This window comes from Symphalangus syndactylus, chromosome 10 (assembly GCF_028878055.3).
Source record: "Symphalangus syndactylus isolate Jambi chromosome 10, NHGRI_mSymSyn1-v2.1_pri, whole genome shotgun sequence".
NCBI classification, from domain to species: Eukaryota; Metazoa; Chordata; class Mammalia; order Primates; family Hylobatidae; genus Symphalangus; species Symphalangus syndactylus.
Window position 1 is genome coordinate 67,794,453 of NC_072432.2, and position 23,237 is coordinate 67,817,689.

The 23,237-nt window shown below is 37.0% G+C and overlaps 1 protein-coding gene across 2 annotated transcripts; it reads right to left on the reverse strand.

Moving 5' to 3' along the window:
• Positions 1-8,081: 8,081 nt before the first annotated feature.
• OPRPN (opiorphin prepropeptide) lies at positions 8,082-20,266 on the reverse strand. Of its 2 annotated transcripts, XM_055296284.1 has the most exons (4): positions 20,166-20,266; positions 18,879-18,944; positions 18,648-18,703; positions 8,082-8,880 (listed from the first exon to the last, which is right to left on the reverse strand). In XM_055296284.1, the coding sequence occupies exons 2-4, from the start codon at positions 18,927-18,929 to the stop codon at positions 8,604-8,606; spliced, it is 384 nt and encodes a 127-aa protein (XP_055152259.1). In that variant the 5' UTR covers positions 18,930-18,944; positions 20,166-20,266; the 3' UTR covers positions 8,082-8,603. The 2 variants fall into 2 exon arrangements, with proteins under 2 accessions (XP_055152259.1, XP_055152258.1); XM_055296283.1 differs by lacking the exon at positions 18,648-18,703.
• Between the last annotated feature and the right edge of the window lie 2,971 nt (positions 20,267-23,237).

The window sequence follows — 23,237 nt, forward strand, 5'->3', positions numbered from 1 at the left end:
GCTACAGGTTTAGAAGTTGTTGGATTTGGTAGCAACTTTTCAGGTTGAAGTGTATGGGGCACTACTGGAGGATAATGATGATGTGAGTGAGGTCTAGGTTTAATTGATGGTTTATGGCGATATTTATGTGAGTGAGGATGGAGTTTTTTTACTGACTTGACTTTGATGATGTTTTTATGTGCCCTGTCATTGAAACAGCTTACATGTACAAAAATAAGGTGAAACAGAATAACATTTTTGTACTATTGCCAAAGTGAAGGCACCTTGGGTTGAAGTTTTGGTTGACCAGGATGGGGATGTTGACGGTATAGTGGGAGATGTCTCTGATGATGTTTTGCCTGTTTGCTTTTCTGTTCAGTGATGCTTTTGGCTTCAGTTTTGAGTATCTAGGTTATTTGTGTTTAATAAAATTGACCTCATATTATCCTTCACTAATTTGATATTTTTTGACAATGTTTGTTTGGCTGTATTTTTTCTTTATGATTCAATTTTTAAGAAGTTTTATTTGGTTAGAAGTTTTCTAAGACCTAGTACTTGTGGCTTGATTTAGGTTGGTCCATTTCTTTTACCAATGGAAGTTGAATGTGGTTTAGATTATTTGCATTTTTGTTGAATACTTTTTCTAGAAGTAGTTTTAGATTTCCTTGGCAACTTTTTACCAGTTTTGCTTGGATGGTATTTGCTCATACTAGATCTCTCGCAAATTACTGAGTTCTTAGAATTTTGGTATTGCCTACTCCTTGGCTGTGCTGGAGATTTTTTTTTAACCAAGAATTTTTTGATGAGGTTGATGATGCCCCCTCTTACATAGGATAGGTCTCTGCTCACTCAATGGCTGTTTAGGCTGTTTAGATTTCTTCTGTATATTTGTCCCTGTCTCTGCATTTGAGAACCTAGCTTCTTTTGATTCAGTTATGTTAAAGTAGTATTTTCTCTGGTTAGTTTGCTTTTCTAAGGGAATTTTTATTTCACTGATTCATTGCTTCTTGATCATATTTTTGTGAAATTTTGATTATACAGGTGTTTTGTGAAGGTCTTGTGTCATAGTTTGGCATAGACCATTTCTCTTACTAGTTAAAGCTGAAGGTAATAGGTGTTGTTTGGAGTTCTGTTAAACATTGGTTCCAGAGTGGGGGTTAGATTTTTTTTTGGTGTCATTGTGGCTATTTGGACTGGATAAGGGGTAGATTTTTTCTTAGCTGTTGTGTTTCTGTAAGTTTTGATTTGGTAGCTCCTTTGTTGTGTAGGGGAATTTCTGTTAGAAAATTAGTTGTCCAGATCCGGGGTTGATAGATTGCCTATTTAATTCTCATTTGTCTATACATTTTAGGCAGAGATTTTGGATGGATAGAATTTCTTGACTCAGTATTATTTAAAATTTTTTTTCTTTGATTAGCTTGCTGTGAAATTTGTGATTTTATTTGGTTGGATTATTTACTTTCTGGTTGTAATTATATGAACTTTTGATTGGCCTGATGTTTTCTGCGGACCCGATGCTTATAATTTAATTTTGTTGACCAATTCTTTTACCAGAAGAAGGAATTTGGGATCAAATTGGGTCTTAAAGAATATTGTTTCTGGGGTAAGAGTTATATCTAATTCCTAAACTTTTAGCAGGTTTAGTTGGCCAAGATTTGGAAGTATTATAACTTGATTTATCTTACAAAGTCATGTGATGTTGAGGTTTGTGAACACTTTCTTGCATAGGGTAAATTTGACCAGATTTTGTCTTTTTTGGTTCTTTTTAAAGCTAGAGGTTTTAAATAGGTAGAGAATACTCTAGATCTTTTTTTTTTTTTTTTTTGTGGATGGACTTGGGTTAAATGGAATTCTATGAGTTTGAACCGATGAAGGGGAATGCTGATACAGGAGCCGCTACTCAGACAGAGAAAAGTACCTTTCATCTGTGCTTGCTTTGTGACTTGCTAGATTTTAGAAAAAAGGGGAAATTCATTAGACATGTATAACCATTCTTTTTTTCTTTTCTAATTTTTCTTTTTAGTTCTGGTGTACATTTGCAGGATGTGGAGGTTTGTTACATAGGTAAAGGTGTGCCATTGTGGTTTGCTGCACCTACCAACCTATCACCTAGGTATTAAGCCCAGCATGCATTAGCTATTCTTCCTAACGTTTTCCCTCCCCACCCCACTCCCCTGACAGGCTCCAGTGTATGTGGTTCCTCTTCCTGCATCTATGTGTTCTCACTGATGTATAACCATTCTTATTTAATATTTCATTATGTGAGAAATGTTAATGAGCACATTGCAATTCCTGAACTCATGTATAGAGAAATCATATAGCTAGACGACCCTAGTGTCCTGTTCTCTTAGAGATTAGTCCCCAGAAACAAACTAGCTGTGTCTGAACTTCAACTCTGCCATTTACTCTCTTTGTGGTTTCGATATATTACTTAATTTATCTGTAAATTAAGTCTTCGGAGTCTCATTACCTCCACTTACAGAATTTTTTTAAGTGAGACTATCATTTTTGGATGTCTGGAAATTTGCCGTTTAAGGCAGATTGTTGAGTAAGAGAGAGTTCAGCTGATTTAGACCATTTTCTTATACAAATTATTTGAAACAAAGACCAAGGTGGGTGGATCATGAGGTCAGGAGTTTGAGACCAGCCTGGCCAACATGGTGAAACCCCGTCTCTACTAAAAATACAAAAATTTGCTGGGCATGGTAGTGTGCACCTGTAATCCCAGCTACTTGGGAGGCTGAGGAAGGAGAATTGCTTGAACCTGGGAGGCAGAGGTTGCAGTGAGCTGAGATCGCACCACTGCTCTCCAGCCTGGGCGACAGAGCAAGACTCCATCTTGGAAAAAAATAAAAAAAGGATGTCTACATGTTTGCAACAGTGAAATGAAGAGTACAGAAGTACCTCATTTTATTGTGCCACACTTTTGTGTGCTTTGCAGATATTGCATTTTTCACAAGTTAAAGGTTTGTGGCAACCCTGTGTTGAGCAAGTCCATAGGCACCATTTTTCCAACAGCACCTACTCATCTCATGTTTCTATGCCACATTTTGGTAATGCTCACCATATTTCAAACTTTTTCATTATTATTATATCTGTTATGGTGATCTGTAATCAGTGCTCACTGATGTTACTATTGTAATTGCTTTTAATTGCCACAAACTGCACTCATATTAGACACCAACTTAATTGATAAATGTTCTGTGTGTTCTGACTGTTACCAGCCTTTTACCCATTTTTCTCCCTACTCTTTTGGCCACTCTATTCCCTAAGAAACAATAATTTAAAATTATGCCAATTAAAAACTCTACAGTGGCCTCTACATGTTCACATAAAAGAAAGAGTTACACATCTCTCACTTTAAATCAAGAGCTAGAGGCTGGGTGTGGTGGCTCACGCCTGTAATCCTAGCACTTTGGGAGGCTGAGGTGGGTGGATCACAAGGTCAGGAGTTCGAGACCAGCCTGGCCAACATGGTGAAACCCCGTCTCTACTAAAGATACAAAAATTAGCTGGGCATGGTGGTGGGTGCCAGTAGTCCCAGCTACGTGGGAGGCTGAGGCAGGAAAATCGCTTGAACCTGGGAGGCGGAGGTTGCAGTGAGCTGAGATCGCGCCACTGCACTCCAGCCTAGGAGACAGAGCAAGACTCCGTCTAAAAAAAAAAAAAGTCAAGAACTAGAAATGATTAAACTTAGTAAAGGGATGTCGAAAGCTGAGATAGGCTGAAAGGTAGGCCTCTTGAGCCAAACCTTCAAGTTGTAAATGAAAAGGAAGAGATTTTGAAGAAAATTAAAAGTGCTACTCCAGTGAACACACAAATGATAAGAAAGTGAAACTACCTTATTACTGATATAGTGAAAGTTTGAGTGGTCTGGATAGAAAATAAAATCAGACACATTTTCTTAAGCCAAAGCCTAATCAAGAGCAAAGTCCTAACTCTCTTCAGTTCTATGAAGATGGAGAGAGGTGAAGAAGCTGTAGAAGAAAAATTGAAACCTAGCAGAGATTGGTTCATGAGGTTTAAGGAAAGAAACCACGTCTATAACATAGAAGTGCGAGGTGAAACAGCAAGTGCTGATGTAGCAGCTGCATCAAGTTATCCAGAAAATTTAGGTAAGATAATTTCTTATCTAGCTAAGAAAATCTAGCTAAGATAAAATCAACAGATTTTCCGTGTAGACAAAATAGCAGTGTATTGAAAGAAGATGCTCTCTAAAGAAGATGCTTTCATAGCTGAGAAGTCAATGCCTGGCTTCAAAGAACAGGTTGACTCCCTTGTTAGAGTCCAGTGTAGCTAGTGACTTTAAGTTAAAGCCAATGCTCATTTGCCATTCCTAAAATCCTAGGACCCTTAAGAATGACAGTAAATCTACCCTTCCTGTGCTCTATAAATGCAGCAAGAAAGCCTGGATTATAGCACATCTGTTTACAGTATGGTTTACTCTTTTAAGTCCACTGTTGATACATACTGCTCAGAAAAAAAAATTCCTTTCAGAATATTACTGCTTATTGACAATGCATGAACTCACCCAGGAACTCTCATAGAGATGTACAGGGAGACAAATGTTGTTTGCATGCCTGCTAACACAACATCCATTCTGCAGCCCATGGATCAAGGAGTAATTTTGACTTTCAAGTCTTATTATTATGGAAATACATAGCCGGGCGCAGTGGCTCATGCCTGTAATCCCAGCACTTTGGGAGGCCGAGGCGGGCGGATCACGAGGTCAGGAGATCGAGACCATCCTGGCTAACACGGTGAAACCCCGTCTCTACTAAAAACACACACAAAAAAATTAGCCGGGCGCAGTGGCAGGTGTCTGTAGTCCCAGCTACTCAGGAGCCTGAGGCAGGAGAATGGCGTGAACCCGGGAGGCAGAGCTTGCAGTGAACCGAGATCTCGCCACTGCACTCCAGCCTGGGCGACAGAGCGAGACTCTGTCTCAAAAAAAAAAAAAAGGAAATACATTTCGTAAGACTATAGCTGCCATAGATAGTGATTTCCATGATGGAACAGAGGAATGGAAAAATATTTGTGATTCTTAAGAGGAGTCCAAATATCAATATTTAACAGGAGTTTGAAAGAAATTGACTTCAGCTTTCATGGATGATATTGAGGGATTTCAGACTTCAGTGAAGGTATATATATATATATATATATCTGCAGTCATATATATATTTGGTTTCAAATTCAGTCTTTTGAAAGTCTTCCTCTATTAAATCCAATATTGCAAAAAAATTTGTGGTTTTATGCAAGGTTCTGAATGTTTAATAAAATATTTAATGTCATATCAGATCAATACTCATCATAGCTTTTAGAGCTATAGTTTCTTGTCACAGTTAAGATAATTTCACATGCACTTGCTTAATCATATTACATTAGTGTGTGACTATGTTTTGAAATACAGTAAACTTTAGCAAATGTATCTTCATAAATAAAAATACCCAGGGAATGAAAATATGCTTGGACTCTGAGAGAAGATTGAATGTCAACTTTCAGCCTTTTGATCAACTTAGGAGAGCAATTAGTATCTTTTATTATTTTATTGAAATTTGTTGTCAAGTTTTAGAATCATATAAAGATAATAATTTCCTTCAGAATGAAACTTTAAGCAAATTGCTAGGGTCAAGATGCTAATATCAATATTCCTTTGCATCTTAGTTCTGAATATTCATGAATGGAGATAGCATATATTTTACTTCCTATATGTAAAATATTTATTTTACTTCTTGTTCTATCAAACAAGTCGGAAACAGGGATGTGCATTCTTACCTAACTGTTTTATATGCATCATTATCCAGAACATATAGCCTTGAGCTTATTTACATATTTTTAAGCATAGTAACATTTTGCTTTCTCTACAGAGTCTAGGAATCTTAAGCCTAGGTAAAGTAAATAAGTGAGAAGGCAGGTAGAAGAACAGAGAGTAGTATATAATGTTTGGAAAATGAATATAGGCCCAAATATCTTCAAATTCAGTTCTATAACATGGTATACAAGCCAAGAAAAACAGGTATGAGGCTGAGTGACCTCTTGAGCTTGTAGACTGCTATTGCTAACAGTCTATTTGTTGTTGTTGTTGAGGGTTGGGATGGGGACAGAGTCTTGCTATGTTACCTAGGCTGGAGTGCAGTGGTGCAATCATAGCTGACTACAGCCTGGAAAGCCTGGCCTCAAGGGATCCTCCCACCTCAGCCACCTAACCGGGAGTTAGGACTACAGGTGTGTGTCACCAAACCAGCTTTTTTCTTTTCTTTCTTTTTTTTTTTTGAGACGGAGTCTCGCTCTGTCACCCAGGCTGGAGTGCAGTGGTGCGATCTCGGCTCACTGCAAGCTCCGCCTCCCAGGTTCGCGCCATTCTCCTGCCTCAGCCTCCCGAGTAGCTGGAACTACAGGCGCCCCCACCGCGCCCAGCTAGTTTTTTGTATTTTTAGTAGAGACGGGGTTTCACTGTGTTAGCCAGGATGGTCTCGATCTCCTGACCACGTGATCCGCCTGCCTTGGCCTCCCAAGGTGCTGGGATTACAGGCGTGAGCCCACCACTCTTGGCCTCTTTTTTTTTTTTGTAGAGATGGGGTCTGGTCAATAAAATGTAGAGTTGTTTGTTATAGGGTAGTTTAGTGATTTTGTGTAGGATTCAAGTGAGAGGTAGGGGTTCAGTTTCATTCTTCTTCACATGGCTAGCCATTTATCCCAGCATAATTTATTAAGGGCTCCTTTCCTCATTGCTTGCTTTTGTTGACTTTGTCCAAGCTCAGATCGTTGCAAGTATATGGCTTTATTTCTGGGTTCTCTATTCTGTTCCATTGGTCTATGTGTCTGTTTCCACTAGATCAATTTAAGTTGGTATTTTAATTATTTTCTTTCTTTTCTCTTAGTTTATATTATTATTTGCTTATATGTTTGTTACCTGGTTGACCTTCTATATGTGTGAATTTCCTGGGTAAAGGCAATAAAAAACTGATGTCATATGTTTCTGCTGTCTCTGCCCTTTCTATGTAGGAAGTCAGGAACCCTCATATTTTGCCTTGACTGCTTGTTTGGCCTCAAGATGCTGAGTGAGGCTACTTGCGGTGTTAGCCTATGTGCTGATAAATTTTCATTAGCAGTCTGCTCTTCTCTGCCTCATTCTCAGTCCTGGGAGGATGATCATACAAACTCTTACACGTGGGTTTCCTTACCTGTGAGATTTTTGTTGGGTTCTGCTGATGAAATAGGTGGAAGAGAGAGGTAGGGGTACTATTTGGTATAAAAGATAAAAAATGGTACAACCATATAGGTTCTTTGCCATGAATGGAGCTTAGCTTCTAAGAAATCAGAGAACTAAGAACTAGGCAGAGAAGAGTGGACTGCTAATGAGGAGTAGCAGTCACACCTGGCAGTAGTCACATCTTCGAAAGTAGTTTCAAGTAGAAGTAAACACTCCAGTGGGACTATCTGGGAAAATTCTTTCTGACTCCATTCTAAGAATTCGGTGAGATTCCAGGCTCTGAACCATTAATCATGTAACTATTAGGAGACTATTAATTGTGTAACTATTAGGAGCTTAGCTTAGGTCCATTCATGGCATGGGACCTACACAGTTGGACCATATTTTATATTTTATTCCAAATATAAAAGATTTATACCTCTCCCTTCCACCTATTTCATCAGCAGAACCCAACCAAAACCCCCAGGTAAGAAAACCCACATGTAAGAGTTTGTATGGTTATCCTCCCAGGATTGAGAACTAGGCAGAGAAGAGTGGACTGCTAATGAGGAGCAGTAGTCACACCTGGCAGTAGTCACATCTTTGCACAACGGGTCTTATTGGGTGGCCTTTCCTTCATTGTCCCAACTCTTCTTCAGGCTCTGGGCTCCTTATTTGTTCCCTTTGCTTCATCAAACATAGGCCCATGACCAGCTCTACTGGGAGACCCTGAATGTCTCAGCCCTGTATTTTTTTTTAAATCCTGTCCACTCTCTTTAAATACACCCTTTATTAATTTTTTTTCCCATAAAGGGTCTCTGTTTCCTTCTGGGAACCTGTCTCATCAACTGTTGGTAGGTGATAAAATATAGGATAGAGTGGTAGTCATAATGATAGCAATAGGTGCATATTACTGCTCAAATACTTTATTTATTCGGTGTGCTGGTTAGATCATTGCAGTTTATTTCTTCTAAGATATCAGAGCAGTTTGGAAAATATCATTTATTGCATGTTCAACCAAAAATGGCAAAGAGTTTTTGCCAAAAACTTTTAAAGGCTGGTCTGCTTAATGTAGTTTGGTTGGAAGTCGTAACTTGGACAGTGGCATTGAGCAATAGTGTGTGAGGAGGGTTGGTGAGAATTTGAGTAGTATTTTCCGTAGATGCTGTGGTGGTTGCTGCTGATGTGGAGGTGGCAGGCTCTGGTGTTGAAGAGATAGGTACTGTTGAGGAGCTGACCGTCATTGTGGGTTTTGTGGAAGTGCTGGTAGTTGCTGTTGCAGTGGTGGGGGGATTTGTGGTGATTGTTGTATCTGCAGTGGTGATATTTATTTGGGGCTCAGGGTTAGAGATAGGAAGGTAAATAGCAAGAAAAAAAGGAATAGGAGGAAATGGGGGTTTTAATATCCTAATAGGTCCTACATAGTAAGGTCTTAGTGGGAAATGTAGGTTTGGATAACCCAGAAAGAGTCGAGGTTGTCTAATATTTTCCAATGGAAAGAGTTGAGATAGAACGACTGCTTGGCTAAATCGAGAAAAAGAAGATGGTGGAACTCGCCCTGGGACAAAGGGAAGAGAAAGTGGTGGATTAAGTCTTGAGCCATAGGGAGGTGGGGGACTTGGTGGAACCCATCTTGGCCTGTAGGGTGGAGGTGGTGGCACCTGGCCTGGTAGATATGGTCTTCTGGAGAATCTCTGACTCTCACCGGGCTGTGGAGATAAAAACAAAGGCAACAAACAAAATTTCTAAATTTGATCATTTAAAGCTCAAACATTAGGATATACTATGTATTAGTATGTGTACTATGTAAACATTAGGATATACTAAGCCATAAGTCATATATTTCACTGAGAAAATAACTTAGAAAAAATAAGGACTAGAAAATTTCCTGTTTATTCTGGATGCCTGGGCAATCAAAGAAAAGTAGAATAGTATTAAATGAGAAAAAACAAAAAAAGTGGTAACCTTGCTATCTGACCTGTAGGTTTTAGGGAGGGACCAAATCACCTTGATTGTGTATAAGAAAAGACCACCTTTGAATGTAGTTTCGAGTGGAGGTAAATACCCAGGTTGACTATCTGGGAAAATTCTTTCTTATTTCATTCTAAGAATTCAGTGAGATTCCAGACTCTGAACCGTTAATTGTATAACTATTATATGCAACACTTCTTTCTAGGGACAAAGAGAAACAGATTTAAGACTCTGTTTACATGAATCTGAAATCAGTGGAAGCTATAACCTTCCAACGACAATACAAGGCAATACAACAAAAAGCCTATGGAGCTAGTATAGCATGTTGGTTAAAACGAAGACACTGGAGTCTGATTGCTAGAGCCTCCTAGAGCCAGTCCTTCCACTGTTACATGCTAGCTGGGTTATCTCTGCTTATGCTTATGGTTATCTCTGCCTGTTTCCTCACTCCTCAACTGGTTCTAGAAATAGTTCTTACCATTTATAGTGGTAGATAGGATTATATATAATCTATGTAAAGTGCTTAGATATAGTAAGGTAGAGTAAGGGCCCAATATAATTTTGAGTGATTTTGTACTCAATAACAAGCATGGCTTGTAGATGGTAGCAATTCAAGAAATAATTGATAAATATTGTAAAAATTTTAGTAATTTAGACGAAAATTTTATTTTTTATCGAAGAGAGAGGACTAATTGCCATGTAGAGAAGATAGCATTTGACATGAGGATAAAATAAAACAGAGTAGAAATGAAGAGGAAGAAGCCAAATTAGAATAATATCATAAACAAATGAACAAGGTCAAGAAAATATAGGTTCTATTCTAGCAACCATCAGAAGATCAGTTTGCCTGAAACAAAGCTTTAGGAAGGTGCAAGACTCTAATCATTCTCCTACAACATTCAGCTCCTTCCTGTGTCTCTGCCATATTTCCTTTAGAAACATCAAACTTTTGGATCAACTCTATGCAAACTACCTTCCCTAGTCCTACTTCCACGGTGATGAACATTGCTGGAGAATGCCACAGTTTCTAATGGTAGCAACACTAGAGAACTATAGTGTCTGTGTTTCTCTGGTGCATCAGCACTGCTAAATCATTTCCTCCCATTTTCCCCAAAAGGCTATCTTCACAGCATCTATACCTCACTTCTTTTCTTGCTCCTCCCTACACCCATCAGAGGATGATCTTGCCTTCTAATTCACATAATTTAGGCCATCACACATCAGAACTTGCTCACTTTCCTGCCCTACACCTATAAAACTCAGAAATATCTTGCTGTTCTCTCTTCCTGTTTAAGACCAGTCTCTTCACCTGTGTTTTATATCTACATCTTCTCTGTCCCTAGGGTCTTCCTTCTCTTTTATTCTTGTAAAATAAACCTCCTTCTAATCCCTGGCTGTATGCTTCCAGTCTATAATATTGATTGATATCTCATGTATTAAAGAATCTCATTCTTAACCTAGGGTACCCCTGAAGCTTTCTTTATTAGCTTATCTCTCTCCATTCTTAGCCAGATAGTGAGGAAGGCTGGTTTAGATTTTCTATTTCCACTTCTCAATTTCCCTTTTATCCTGGTTACTGTCACCATCACACAACTGAATCTCTTACAAAGATCAGTGACAACTCAAAGATTCCAAGTCATTTCAGAGGGAGCCATAGTGATGTCTTGGTCACATGATCAATTCCTCTGTGTATTTTATATCTACATTTTCTCCCTTTCCAGGGATGGTCCTGTCTTAATTATCACCTTTTATTCTTGTAACATAAACATAAACACATTTATTTAGGTTATTTCTGGGGTATTGTTCCATGGACTTCCAAACCACTGGCTATCCAGGATCTTAGACCTTCTGGCCAGAAGAAGAAAAATAAGCCAGGTTTATAAAATTCTCTTTCTCTTTGTAACTTGAAATAGGAAATATTGAGATATTCTAATTAGAAGTAGGAACTAACATGTGAACATTGTGAGATGAGAGGAGCCAGACAGAGTCTGGAGCATTAATAAGGGCCACGTGCAAACTAAGCTATAAGGACACAGGGGCTTTGAGTAAAGAGAGCACATCTCAGGGAGGGAACAGTACAGAGAGGAGCAGGGATGCCATGAGAAGCAAAGACCGGTTTTTAGGGCTACCTGCTTTTGCTGTGTCCCTTCTACTTTATATTTATTCTTGCATTGACTTCCTTATTTAAGGAAGGAAGAAAACATTTACTGAGAACCTGGCCAGTCATGTTTCCTTCCTTTAAGGAAAAAGGAACTCAATGCAAGAATAAATATAAATTAGAACTGGCACAGCAAACTAAGGCGGCCCTAAAAAATGCAAGAATAAATATTGTGAGTGGAACCCTGTTCTTTGCAACCAAACACAAAAGCCTATACCACCATCCAATCTCATCTTTTGCCACGTCTTTATCCTCACTCTGGCCATGTAGAACTAGTACTAGTTCTTTCAACATAACGAGCTCTTGCTGGTAGTGCCTGTGCCTTCATAAAAGCAGTTCCTCTAGCTGAGAATGTTTCATTCCTGCCCTAATTTCCATTCACCTGGCAAGCTCTTCCTTCAAAATGTTTAAGTGGCTTCACTCCCCTCCCCCAAGAATTTGATATGAAAATTAAAAGAATTGTACAGAAAATATCTTTATACAATATAAAATCAGCCAAAATTTTACTTTTGTAAAACCTTTATTGGAGACAAAAGCAAACTTCATCACTTTTTTTCACAGTGATAGTAATTATTTGTTTTGATATTTTTCTCCACTTTTAGGCCATGTGCTATTTTACTGCTGTTGAAGGAATAAGTTGTATCTTCTTTAGCTTTGTGTCTTCAGTATCTTAGTCAGTGCCTGGCATCTTTGTGAATAATAAAAGGTATGAGGAATTCAAGGTAAGTTAGGTGTCTTTATTCTTTTTGTTGCTTTAGCACTTCTATTATAATACTTTTAGTCACTTATCAATATTATATAGTATAGTAATTATTAACTTCTTCAAACAATGTCTCTGTATTGTTTATCATTCTATCTCCAGTTTCTGGCACCTTGGAGGTTCTCAGTACATTTTTTTTTTTAAACTGGGTCATGCTCTGCTACCCAGGCTGGCGTGCAGTGGTGTGATCTCACCTCACTTCAACCTCTGCCCCCCAGGCTCAGGTGATTCTCCCACCTCAGCCTTGCAAGTAGCTGTGACCACAGGAGTGTGCCACCATACCCGGCTATTTTTTTTGTATTTTTTGTGGATATGGGGTCTTGCTATGTTGCCCAGGCTAGTCTCGAACTCCCGAGCTTAAGCAATCCACCTGCCTTGGCCTCCCAAAGTGCTGGGATTACAGGTGTGAGCCACCATGCCTGGCCAAGTTCTTAGTAAATGTTTTTGAATAAATGAATGTGGACTCAAACGAAATTGAGATCTTAAGTCATGGCTGCTAACATTAATGAAGATATAGGTGTCAAGAGGAAAGAAATTAATTAAGTTTTAATCCTTTTGAGTTTGAAAACTCATGGAAGTTTGTAGATACAGACTGAAATCTCAGTGGAGAAATAGATTTGTAAAGCACTGTTGGGTCAAAGCAATAAGAAAGTAATGAAGAAGAAATGGCTGAAGACAGAAACTTGGATATCAATAAGAGAAAGCTGAGCAGCTAGAGAAGGAGAATCAGAGACAGGAGGAAACCCAGATGGTACAGTGTCATGGAAATTAAGTTCAAAGTGAGCTTCAATGAGCTGCTCTCTGGACCCTAAGCAGAGGTGGGGAGAAATCATGTGAAAAATTACACCTTACAGCAAATAGCTGACCCCTGACCTCCATTCTTATTATTTTTATCTTTTCCTATTCTCTTAACACAATTTTTCACTAGCTAGTTTCCCTCCTCCACTGGCTGATGGTGGTGAACGTTATAACCCTAGACAAATGATGAAAATGCCTTCTTAAGGAGTCTGCATTTGGGGCAATTACCTTCACAAGTGATAAGCTTATTTGAAACAGAATGCAGAACTGGCTATTTTGAGTTTCGTTTTCCTTATTTGTTAAAAGAGCATAATAATAATAATTGTCACACTGGATTTCTGGAGAGATTAAACAGCGTACTTTTGTAATACACTTCTTGGCATATATTAAACACTCCATAAGTGGTAGCTTTAATATTATTATTATGCAGCCCACCTATATTTAAATTTGATTATATTCTCTCTGTAGTTTTAACATTTGATGGTTTTAAATAATCAAAAATGATTTAATGTGTGAGTTCCAGGAGGGCAGATATTTTTAAATTTATTATTATTTATTTGTAAAACATTTAAGGAGCATAAATGCAATTTTGTTACGTAGATATATTGGAGTTAAGGTGTGGGGAGGCCAAAGCAGGGTCTGGTAGGTAGGGTTAATGACTTTGCACCCCCACCTTCTAAGTCTTATGGAAAACCATTAGAAGGTTTTGAACAAAGGAATGATATGGCAATATTTACTTTGGAAAAACATCTTTCTGGTTGTTGTGTGGAGAATAAACTGCAGGGACAATAGTGAAAGCAGGGAGATCAGTTATTGTTGCAACAGGTAGGAAGCGATGGTGGCTTGGCCTAGAATGGTAGCTGGAGGGTGGTGAGAAAGGGTAAGATTTAGATGATGGTTTGAAGGCAGAGTGGGCAATATTTGCTGAAGGTGTGGATCTGGGAGGTGATAGAGTCAAGGATGATTTCAAGTTTTTTTTTGGCTTGAGCAACTGGATTTGTGCTCATAGATGGAGAAAGGGTGAGAGGATGGTGTCCTGGGAGACTGACATTTAGAGATCAGGAAGAGGAGATGTGTCTGGAGAAGGAGACCAACAAGGAGTCATCATTGAAGTAGGAGAAAAATCAGGAGAGTGGAGTTGAGGAAAAAGAAAAAGCTCTTTAAGTAGGAGACCAATCATGTCAAATATAATTTAGACATAATTGTTGTGGGGACTGAAAGCTGACATGCATGGCCATTTTGAGTACAATTTGACAAATGTGGTTTCATTCAAATGATGTGGGCAAAGTCTGCTAGGAGTAGGCTTAAGACAGAACAGGAAAAGAAGTGAAGATGTGCAGAGGCAACTTTTTCAAATGGATCATGATGGGAGCCAGAAGATCAGTGGAGAATGAAAACAAACATATAAATGATATTACCTCATATTTATGTGCTAGTAGGAACAATCAATAGAGAGAAGGAAAAATTGCTGATGTTTAAATTTAGAGTAGATAATTGCAGGAATCTCTTTGCTTAGGGGAGAGGATGGGATCTAGTGTACGAGTTGAGAGGTTGGTCTTAGAATATATTGGGGTGATTTTAGTTCATCCCAGGTAATAGAAGAAAAGGCAGAAGATAGGCAAATAGATCAAGGCAAGTTAAAATTTTGTTTCTCCATTCACAAGTTATGTGAATTTGGGTAAGTTGTGTAACCTCTGTTACTTACCTTTAAAAGAGAGAAAGTAACAGTATCTACCATATGATGTTCTTTAGAAAAAATAATTAAAATGACAAATAATTTAGCATAGTATTTTGCATGCACACAGTTTCAATGAAACATAAATATTTTTTGCAAACTCATGAATAATGTTGGGTTAATTTTATTATTATTTTGTAAATAAAATATCAGGTTTTTACATGCCATATTGCCTTGTTCACTGTCTCTGTAGACTGGGAGTTAGCAAACTAAGGCTGTGGGCCAAATGTAGTTTGCCTGTTTTGGTAAATAAAGTTTTACTGGAACATAACCATGCCCATTCGTTTATTGTAGCTGCTTTCAAGCTACCTCAGCCAAGTTGACCACTTATTACAGGCCCACAGAAGCCTACAATATTTGTTATCTGGCCCTTTTCAGAAAAAGTTTGTCAACTCCTGCTCTGGCTATTATTACCAATCTATCTTGTATCCTCTGACAGTCATATACCCCTTGAAGTTAGAGGTCATGTTTATCAATGTTTGTATCCTTCTTATACTATAGGTTACTTTAAGTAAATATTTATGGATGCCGTTCAGATATTTCAGAAGTTTCATTTTTTTTTCTCCAAATCATTATGGATGATGGAAAGGAAGAGTGTGTGGGAAGAGATGGCGTCTTTCTGAGGTTTTGTACTGACTTCATGTACTAAAGTTTTGCATGTCACTCAGAGTAAAACTAAGGCTCTGCAAAAGCCCATGGACCTGATGCAGCCTCACCCTCCTCTAACTCTCTAGTATCACCTCGTGCTCCTCTCTTCCCATCTCACTCTCTACCAGCCGTGCTAGCCTCCTTATTCTTCACACTAGGCAAGTGTACCCTCCTCCAGACTTTGGAACTCCCTGTTTCCTCTGCTTGCATGGTTGGCCTTTTCACCTCCTTCAGGTCTTTAATCAAATGCCGTTTTCCACTGTGCTACCCTATCTAAAACCACATCCTTCTTCTACGTCCTCCTAAAATTCCTTCTTCCCAAAGTTTCTGCATTACATAGTCAGTTATTTTGTTTATGGCTTGTCTTCCCCAAGTAGAATATAAGCTCCATGAGGTTAGAAACGTTTTGTCTGTTCACTGCTGTTTACGCAACATCTAGAATAATGCCTAGTAAATAATAAGTACTCAACAAGTATTTTGGGCCGAATGAATTACACATATTTGGTGATAAGCAGAAATTTCTCTTACTTGATTTCAGAATGCCATTTCCTTCCTTGCACATGGCAAGGAGTGTAAGGCTTTCCCATGACAACATTTGAGCATTTATACAAACCCATAAGAAGACCTCAGCCTTTCTCTGTTTGATTTCTCAGTTGACCAGGGCCTTGTTACTCAAAATGTTATTTGCTGACCAGCAGATCAGCATCAGTATCACCTGGGGGCTTGTTAGAAATGTAGACTTATGGGGCTCAGGCAGACCTACTGGATCAGAGTCTGCAGTTCTACAAAATCCCTAGATGATTTGTCTTCCTGATAGAGTATCTAGAGTTTGTAGAGTTTTGTGAACTACAAACTGTCTTTTGGTTATTTTGTGAACTACAAACTGTCTTTGGTTATTTGATATCTGCTTATTGTTGGTTTAGTTCAGGCTAAAGGTTTCGCTTTGTTTTTGGTAATTATTTTATCATAGCCCTTTCTGTAAAGTATTTTATTTATGTTCCCTTTTTAAGTTTATTTTACTTTTTACTTTTTTTAAACTTCTATTTCCTATTCTTAAGGATTAGAACTGCCAGACTGACAGCTTAACCAGAGCAGTTTAGTGGACAGATTGTGCTACAAACAAAGGCTTCTCTGAGTTAGGGATGGCGGGTATTGGCAAAAATGCTGTCATTACTCATCTTGTGAGCATGGCAGATGTCCTTGTCCATCATGAGATACTTTACCTTTGAGCTTACACTTGGCCTATTATCCATCCCTGTGTCATACTTCATATAGCCTATCCAATGGCATGAATCAACAGGTAAGACTCTGAAACCTATTTGTGATTACTTGGTGTCAACTATACAAGGCCCATTCACTTGTTGTGTCATTCCCCTAATACTTATTGAGGGTTTATCTCATGTTCAGCTCTGTGCTATGTAAAGGAGCATCCCAAATAGTTCCTGGGTTTTTGTGAGGTTTGGGGGTAAAACTGTGCTCCAGAGTGCATTGTAAATATATAAATATGAACTGTTATTTTTAATTTAAATCCTAGATAGTCCCTATCTCATAAAAGATAATCTCTGATATATTGAAAGTTCTAGATGCCAAGTACAATAAAGTTTCTTTATTTAGACTAATGCTTAAGACTGTTGTTAAGATTTACCAGCTTCTCATGAGAGAATGAATACAGCAAGAAATTTTTGCTAGAGTGACATTAAAATTATGTCTTGTGGTTCTTGTTTTCTTATATCCAATAATATTTAATTCTAACATGAGAAAAGTTATGTATTAAACTAATTTTTTTTAGGACATGGAATCCTCTGCTTCTTATATAAATGGGATTCTATACTCTTTCAAGGTAGAAAAGAATTTAAGTTGCATTTGTCTTGCAATTCAGGCTTCTGGAATAAAAATATGCCATTAATTCATATGAATCCTTAAGATAGATGCTTTATGTAGGACTCCTCAGAAGTTGCCTATCCTCAGTATGAAACAGAAGGTTGTAGACAGAGAAACAAAGACAGCATTTCCTCTATTATTGTCTCTGAGAAGTATTCTAGTCAACAACCTCTATTTCATTTCCCCCAACTTTTTCAAGTTTACTTGATCATGGATTTTTCTTTACCTTCTAATCTATTGTATAAAGTCTGAATTAGTGTTTATTCATGTTAGCAGAGAAGTCATGTTTGTCATATTTGGGGAATTCTACCAAAAAAGTGGTTTATTCCAGAGTAATAAATTTGATAATTAATTGTAGTTATTGACTTAGGTTTTTTCATATGATGGATTGATTTAAGTTGAATTTACCTTAAAAGCTCTCTTTATATATTTCATGCAATTATAACATAATAGCTTGAGAAGTAAATTTCAAGAAAATTTACTCAAGGGGTCTCAGATTTCAGCATGAGTAAGAGTATCCTAGAATGCAGGTTTCCAGGACCCTTTTTTTCTCAGGTCTGGGATAAGGTCTGGAAATGTTCATTTTTAATAAGTGGATCAGGTGTTTCTGATATAGGTATCTCATGGAGTATAATACTCTTCTATTTCAACCTCAGAAATATAATTTTTTTATACAAATGTTATTACATAGCACTATATGCTTCAGAAGAATACAAATGTCATTAAATATCAAAAAATGCATCAGAACAATAATGCTACTTTATCTGACAGTGTCATTGCTAGGATCTATTGATATTTATTTGTTCACTAGTTTCTCTTAGGTAGATACTGTACTATGAAAAGAAGACCTAATCTATGAAGATCCCAATTTGGAATTCGACTTTGGTATTTCTGTGTCAACCACCACTAGGCCTGACACACTGTGGATTATCAGTAATTACTAAGAAATGAGACAAATAGGACTCCTTCTCTCCTCTCAAGCCCATCCAACCCCAACATATGCTAGGGAAACTGATCTTACTCTGAAATTCATATTATGCTATGATGTTTCTGGCTATGGCACTTACCACTTGTTACTTTGCATGATATATTTTTGGATCTCCTATAGAGCTTTAACAAATGGTTTTCAAAAGTTTGAATTAGTGTAAGTGCTTCTTGAGTGAATGACTTTGTTTTTATTTTTTTCCCAAGTGAGTAGCACTTTAATTTCCAGTCAGTTAAAGGAATATTTTAGTCATAATGAATATATTTTCAGGCATCAGAAAGGCTTCCTGATTTTAGTTTTTACAAATATTTTCAATAAAAATCTATTGCACAATCAGCAATCCTTGCATTGATATATCATGTTGTCTTTTTAGAAAATTTATCATGAAGCTCCAACTGTATACTTTCCTATTTCCTACAGCTTTAAAACATTTAGTAAGCTTAAATTATATTTTTCTGACAATTTGATGGTAGTCCTTTTGAAAAAGAAATAAAAAGGAAGAGATGTTTCTAGATAAGAGCTAGCTCTCCTAGATACTACCTGCCCTGTGTCCTCTTCCTGCAATCTACTGTCCCTTCATGCTTAGCAACCACTGACTAGATGGTTAGTCATAAATGAGAAAGGAAATGGAAAGTAAGAACAAGTCCATAATGATCAACAGCCTGACACTGTATTTTTATATACAGGACAAAATTCTTGGTATCAAAACTTTCTTTGAAATCATGATTAACAATAAATATAACAAGTAAATTTAGAATTGAGGGAACTTACTGTGAAACATGAAATAAGAGCCAACAGGCCCAAGAGGAAAGTTAATTTCATTCTTTAAAGTTGCTCCTAAAAACAGGCCAAAGATTATCCACAGTTAGCCAAATCGATCAACAGTGTTTTTCAGAAAAAAATTTTAAAACATTTTAACACTTATTATGTAAAATGATGAAGAAAGAGCAACATAACCTTTAAAGATGTGCTTGATATTTTGGGGAGAGGAAGCAGCATAGATGCACAGCAATACTGTCATGTTTGTGATTTTTTTTTAAATGGTGGTACTTTATTCTGTGAAAGGTAATTTTCAGATAATTATTGAAAGTACATTTTAAAATTAAAGTATTTTTGGAAATTCCTTGTTGCCTTTAGTGGTGACTACTTTGGAACATAACTAATTAGGGTATACTTTTAGTATGTTTACTTAAAATTAGTCAAAACTTACAGATTTCTATAGATTTGTGACCTAAATACTGTCAACGTGACAGGACTATTGTAAAAAATAACTTCTTAATACAATTATTGTGTTATTGTTATTAGATTTGTCTGAAGCAAAAGAAACCATCTAATGTGTATTTTTCCTTTAACATCACTCTACTGAAGTATTATTACTTTGATATGACTTTTTTCCAAAAGTCAATTATTGTCTATCAGTGGGTGAATTAGAAAAAAGAGGTTTTTGTCCTAATTTGTTTATAATTTTCAACAATATATAATAAGCACATGGCATCCTGGGTTCTGGGAAGGCAAAATTCAAGCACATAGACTGACAGATTGTCCTGGGGTTTATGTGGTATCTGTCATTGGCATTAGCCTTGAAAATGATGTAAGGCAGGTCGACAGATTCTATAGTTGTATGTGCATGTGTCTACCCCCTTAAAATAGCTTTTTTCTTATATGTTTTCATGTTAGAAAGCAGTTTGACAATGCATAAGAAACCTAACTCAAACAAGAACAACAAAAATGCAAATCTAACTTATATACCTTTTTAAGACTCTCCTACTTATGATTGACTTTAGAGACCATAAAATATAGCAGTGGAAAAAGTCAATAGATTGTGAAATTTGATGTAAGTTGTGCAACTAATCAATATGAATGTTCTTGACATTTTTTAAGGAATTTTAAGGAATTTTACCACAGACAATGATTTTTCTTCTTTAAAAAACACATCTGAGATTTTTAGGTAACATGCCTATTTCCATTAAAAGCCGTGAAGACAATATTCTTGAGAATATGAGCAAAAGCTAGAATTCCAAAGTGAAAATTCTTACATTCATATTTCTATATACCTACCTTGGTAGAAGATTCTTCTTTGGAACAAATAACTGCTTAATCTTACTCTTGCCAGATACTCAATTTAGGTAGCCACAATTTAAAAGTCCAAGAAGAGAAAGAACTTTGATAGAAAAGCTTTTCTTCTTAAATACCTCTGTCTGGATTTTTATTGGAGTTAAGAGAAAGGTTGAGAGAGAGTAAAGTTCTGTATTGATATTCTTTACTGAAACAAAGAAATAATAGTTGCAGTTGCCAGTTTGGCAGCTTCATCTATAGAACTGTGATCCAATCACTGTCCTAGCAGGCCCTAAGGCATAGAATGCTCGAGTACAGTGGTTTTCAAACTTGACTGCACATCACAACTATCTGGGAAGCTTTAAAAAATTCCAGTTCTCAGACCTTACCCCAGAACAATTTATCAAAAGTTATGGGGCAGGAAGACAGGCAAAATAATTTAATTTCGTTTAAAAAATTTAATTAATTTTATGTTAGTTTTTTTCCTTCCAACTTTTATTTTAGGTTCAGGGGTACCTGTGTAGGTTTGTTACATGAGCAATTTGTGTGTTGCTGGGGTTAGTTGTATAAATTATTTTATCACCCAGGTAGTGAGCACAGTACTCAATAGGTAGTTTTTTTTATCCTTACCCTCCTCCTGCTCTACACCATCAAGTAGGCCCTGGTGTCTATTGTTCCCTTCTGTGTGTTCCTGTGTACTCAATGTTTAGCTCTCATTTATCAATTAGAACTTGCGGTATTTGGTTTTCTGTCCTTGAATTCGTTTGCTTAGGGTAATGGCTTCCACCTACATGCATGTTGCTGCAAAGGAACACAAGAATTAAAAAACTCCCCAAGTTATTGCAAAGTGAAGCTTTGTTTGGGAACCACTGCTGTTAAAGGCTATAGATACTGGAGTTTTAATGTGTCTATACATATGTATCAGAACTGACATATATATATATATAGTAAGAGTTGGTTTATTTGAGAAGAAGCTTATTTGGGAAGAAGGAATTTAAAGAATGGAAAAAGGAGGCAGTTGAAATAAATTCTTTGTCTTAATTTTGGAAATAACAGAAGATATCTAGTGGTGGGAGAGAATTAGGAAATAGAATCCTTCTAGTTTCTTATTTTCAATTTCATATTTATTTCCCAGATGTGTAATTTTAAAGATACAGTACACATGCATTTGAGCTACTTAAAATGTTAAATATATAGAAATTACTTAACACATTTTTCTGAAGCTAATAATGAATATCTGGACTGCTTAATGGATAATAAATTCTCCAATATATGTTGTGTTCTGTAAGTATGTGGTGTTATCCCATTATCTAAACCAGATGGATAAATTCAATGTACACTTGCCTACCAAAGATGGGAGGTATTAAACAATCTATTTTAAATTTATGGCAAAAGGATGTAGTAAATTACACAATTTTATGTATAAAATGAAGGCAGGTACTGAGAAATTTACTCATATGAAATCAAATCTATTCAGTTGAGAGGAAATTACCATATGCTAGAAGATGTTATGCTTTATTTTCTAGTAGACATAATTTGTTGAATCCTTACCATGTCCTAGACTGTGTGCTAATCACTTTATGTAGATTAGCTGTCCTCATGCTCACAACAACCCCTTGCAATTTATGTTATTATCAGATCACTGATTAGATAATAAATTAGAGAGGAGTCACGTAACTTGCTCAAATTCACTAAAATAGCTGAGAAAGGAATTGACCTTAAATTTGCCGTATTTGAGAGCTTGAATTTTTCCCTTCATTACGCTACTTTGTCTCTCAAATCCAATTATTTGAACCACTGAACTAATTAATATATTTTTAATCGTAGCACTCATTAACGCTTGAATGCAACTCATCAGTAATACATGAAATCTATTTAGGGAGTAGCAAACAGAATTCAGAGGATGGATAGGGCAGAATAGAAGTAAATATCAGATTGCATTATATATAAGTACTTTTCAGGATATATTATATGGTTATATATATGGGTGTGCTGGGTTATTATGTAAAATATATGTTTTCCGTCAGCTGCAGTCAATAAAATGTAAGAGTCTTTCATTATAGAGTAGTTCAATGATCGTGTGTAGCATTCAAGTCAGGTAGCCTAAGCTGAAATGTCAACTCCCCTCCTATTAGCTATGTTTTGTATGACCAGCTGTTTAATCCAATTATGTCTCAACACTGTCATTTACAAAATAAGATAGTAATACGTCTACTTCTTGATATTGTTCTGAGGATTAAATAAATAGGACATAGAAAATTGTGACCCATGTTATTAGTAAGTGTTAGCCTTTTGGTGGGAATGTCTTTCTTCCATCATGCAATTTTTTTTTTTTTTACAGTGAACAGTTTTTTTTTTTTTATTATACTTTAGGGTTTTAGGGTACATGTGCACAATGTGCAGGTTTGTTACATATGTATCCATGTGCCATGTTGATTTCCCGCACCCATTAACTCGTCATTTAGCATTAGGTGTATCTCCTAATGCTGTCCCTCCCCCCTCCCCCCACCCCACAACAGTCCCCGGAGTGTGATGTTCCCCTTCCTGTGTCCATGAGTTCTCATTGTTCAATTCCCACCTATGAGTGAGAACATGCGGTGTTTGGTTTTTTGTCCTTGTGATAGTTTACTGAGAATGATGTTTTCCAGTTTCATCCATGTCCCTACAAAGGACACGAACTCATCATTTTTTATGGCTGCATAGTATTCCATGGTGTATATGTGCCACATTTTCTTAATCCAGTCTATCGTTGTTGGACATTTGGGTTGGTTCCAAGTCTTTGCTATTGTGAATAGTGCCGCAATAAACATACGTGTGCATGTGTCTTTATAGCAGCATGATTTATAGTCCTTTGGGTATATACCCAGTAATGGGATGGCTGGGTCAAATGGTATTTCTAGTTCGAGATCCCTGAGGAATCGCCACACTGACTTCCACAATGGTTGAACTAGTTTACAGTCCCACCAACAGTGTAAAAGTGTTCCTATTTCTCCACATCCTCTCCAGCACCTGTTGTTTCCTGCTTTTTTAATGATGGCCATTCTAACTGGTGTGAGATGGTATCTCACTGTGGTT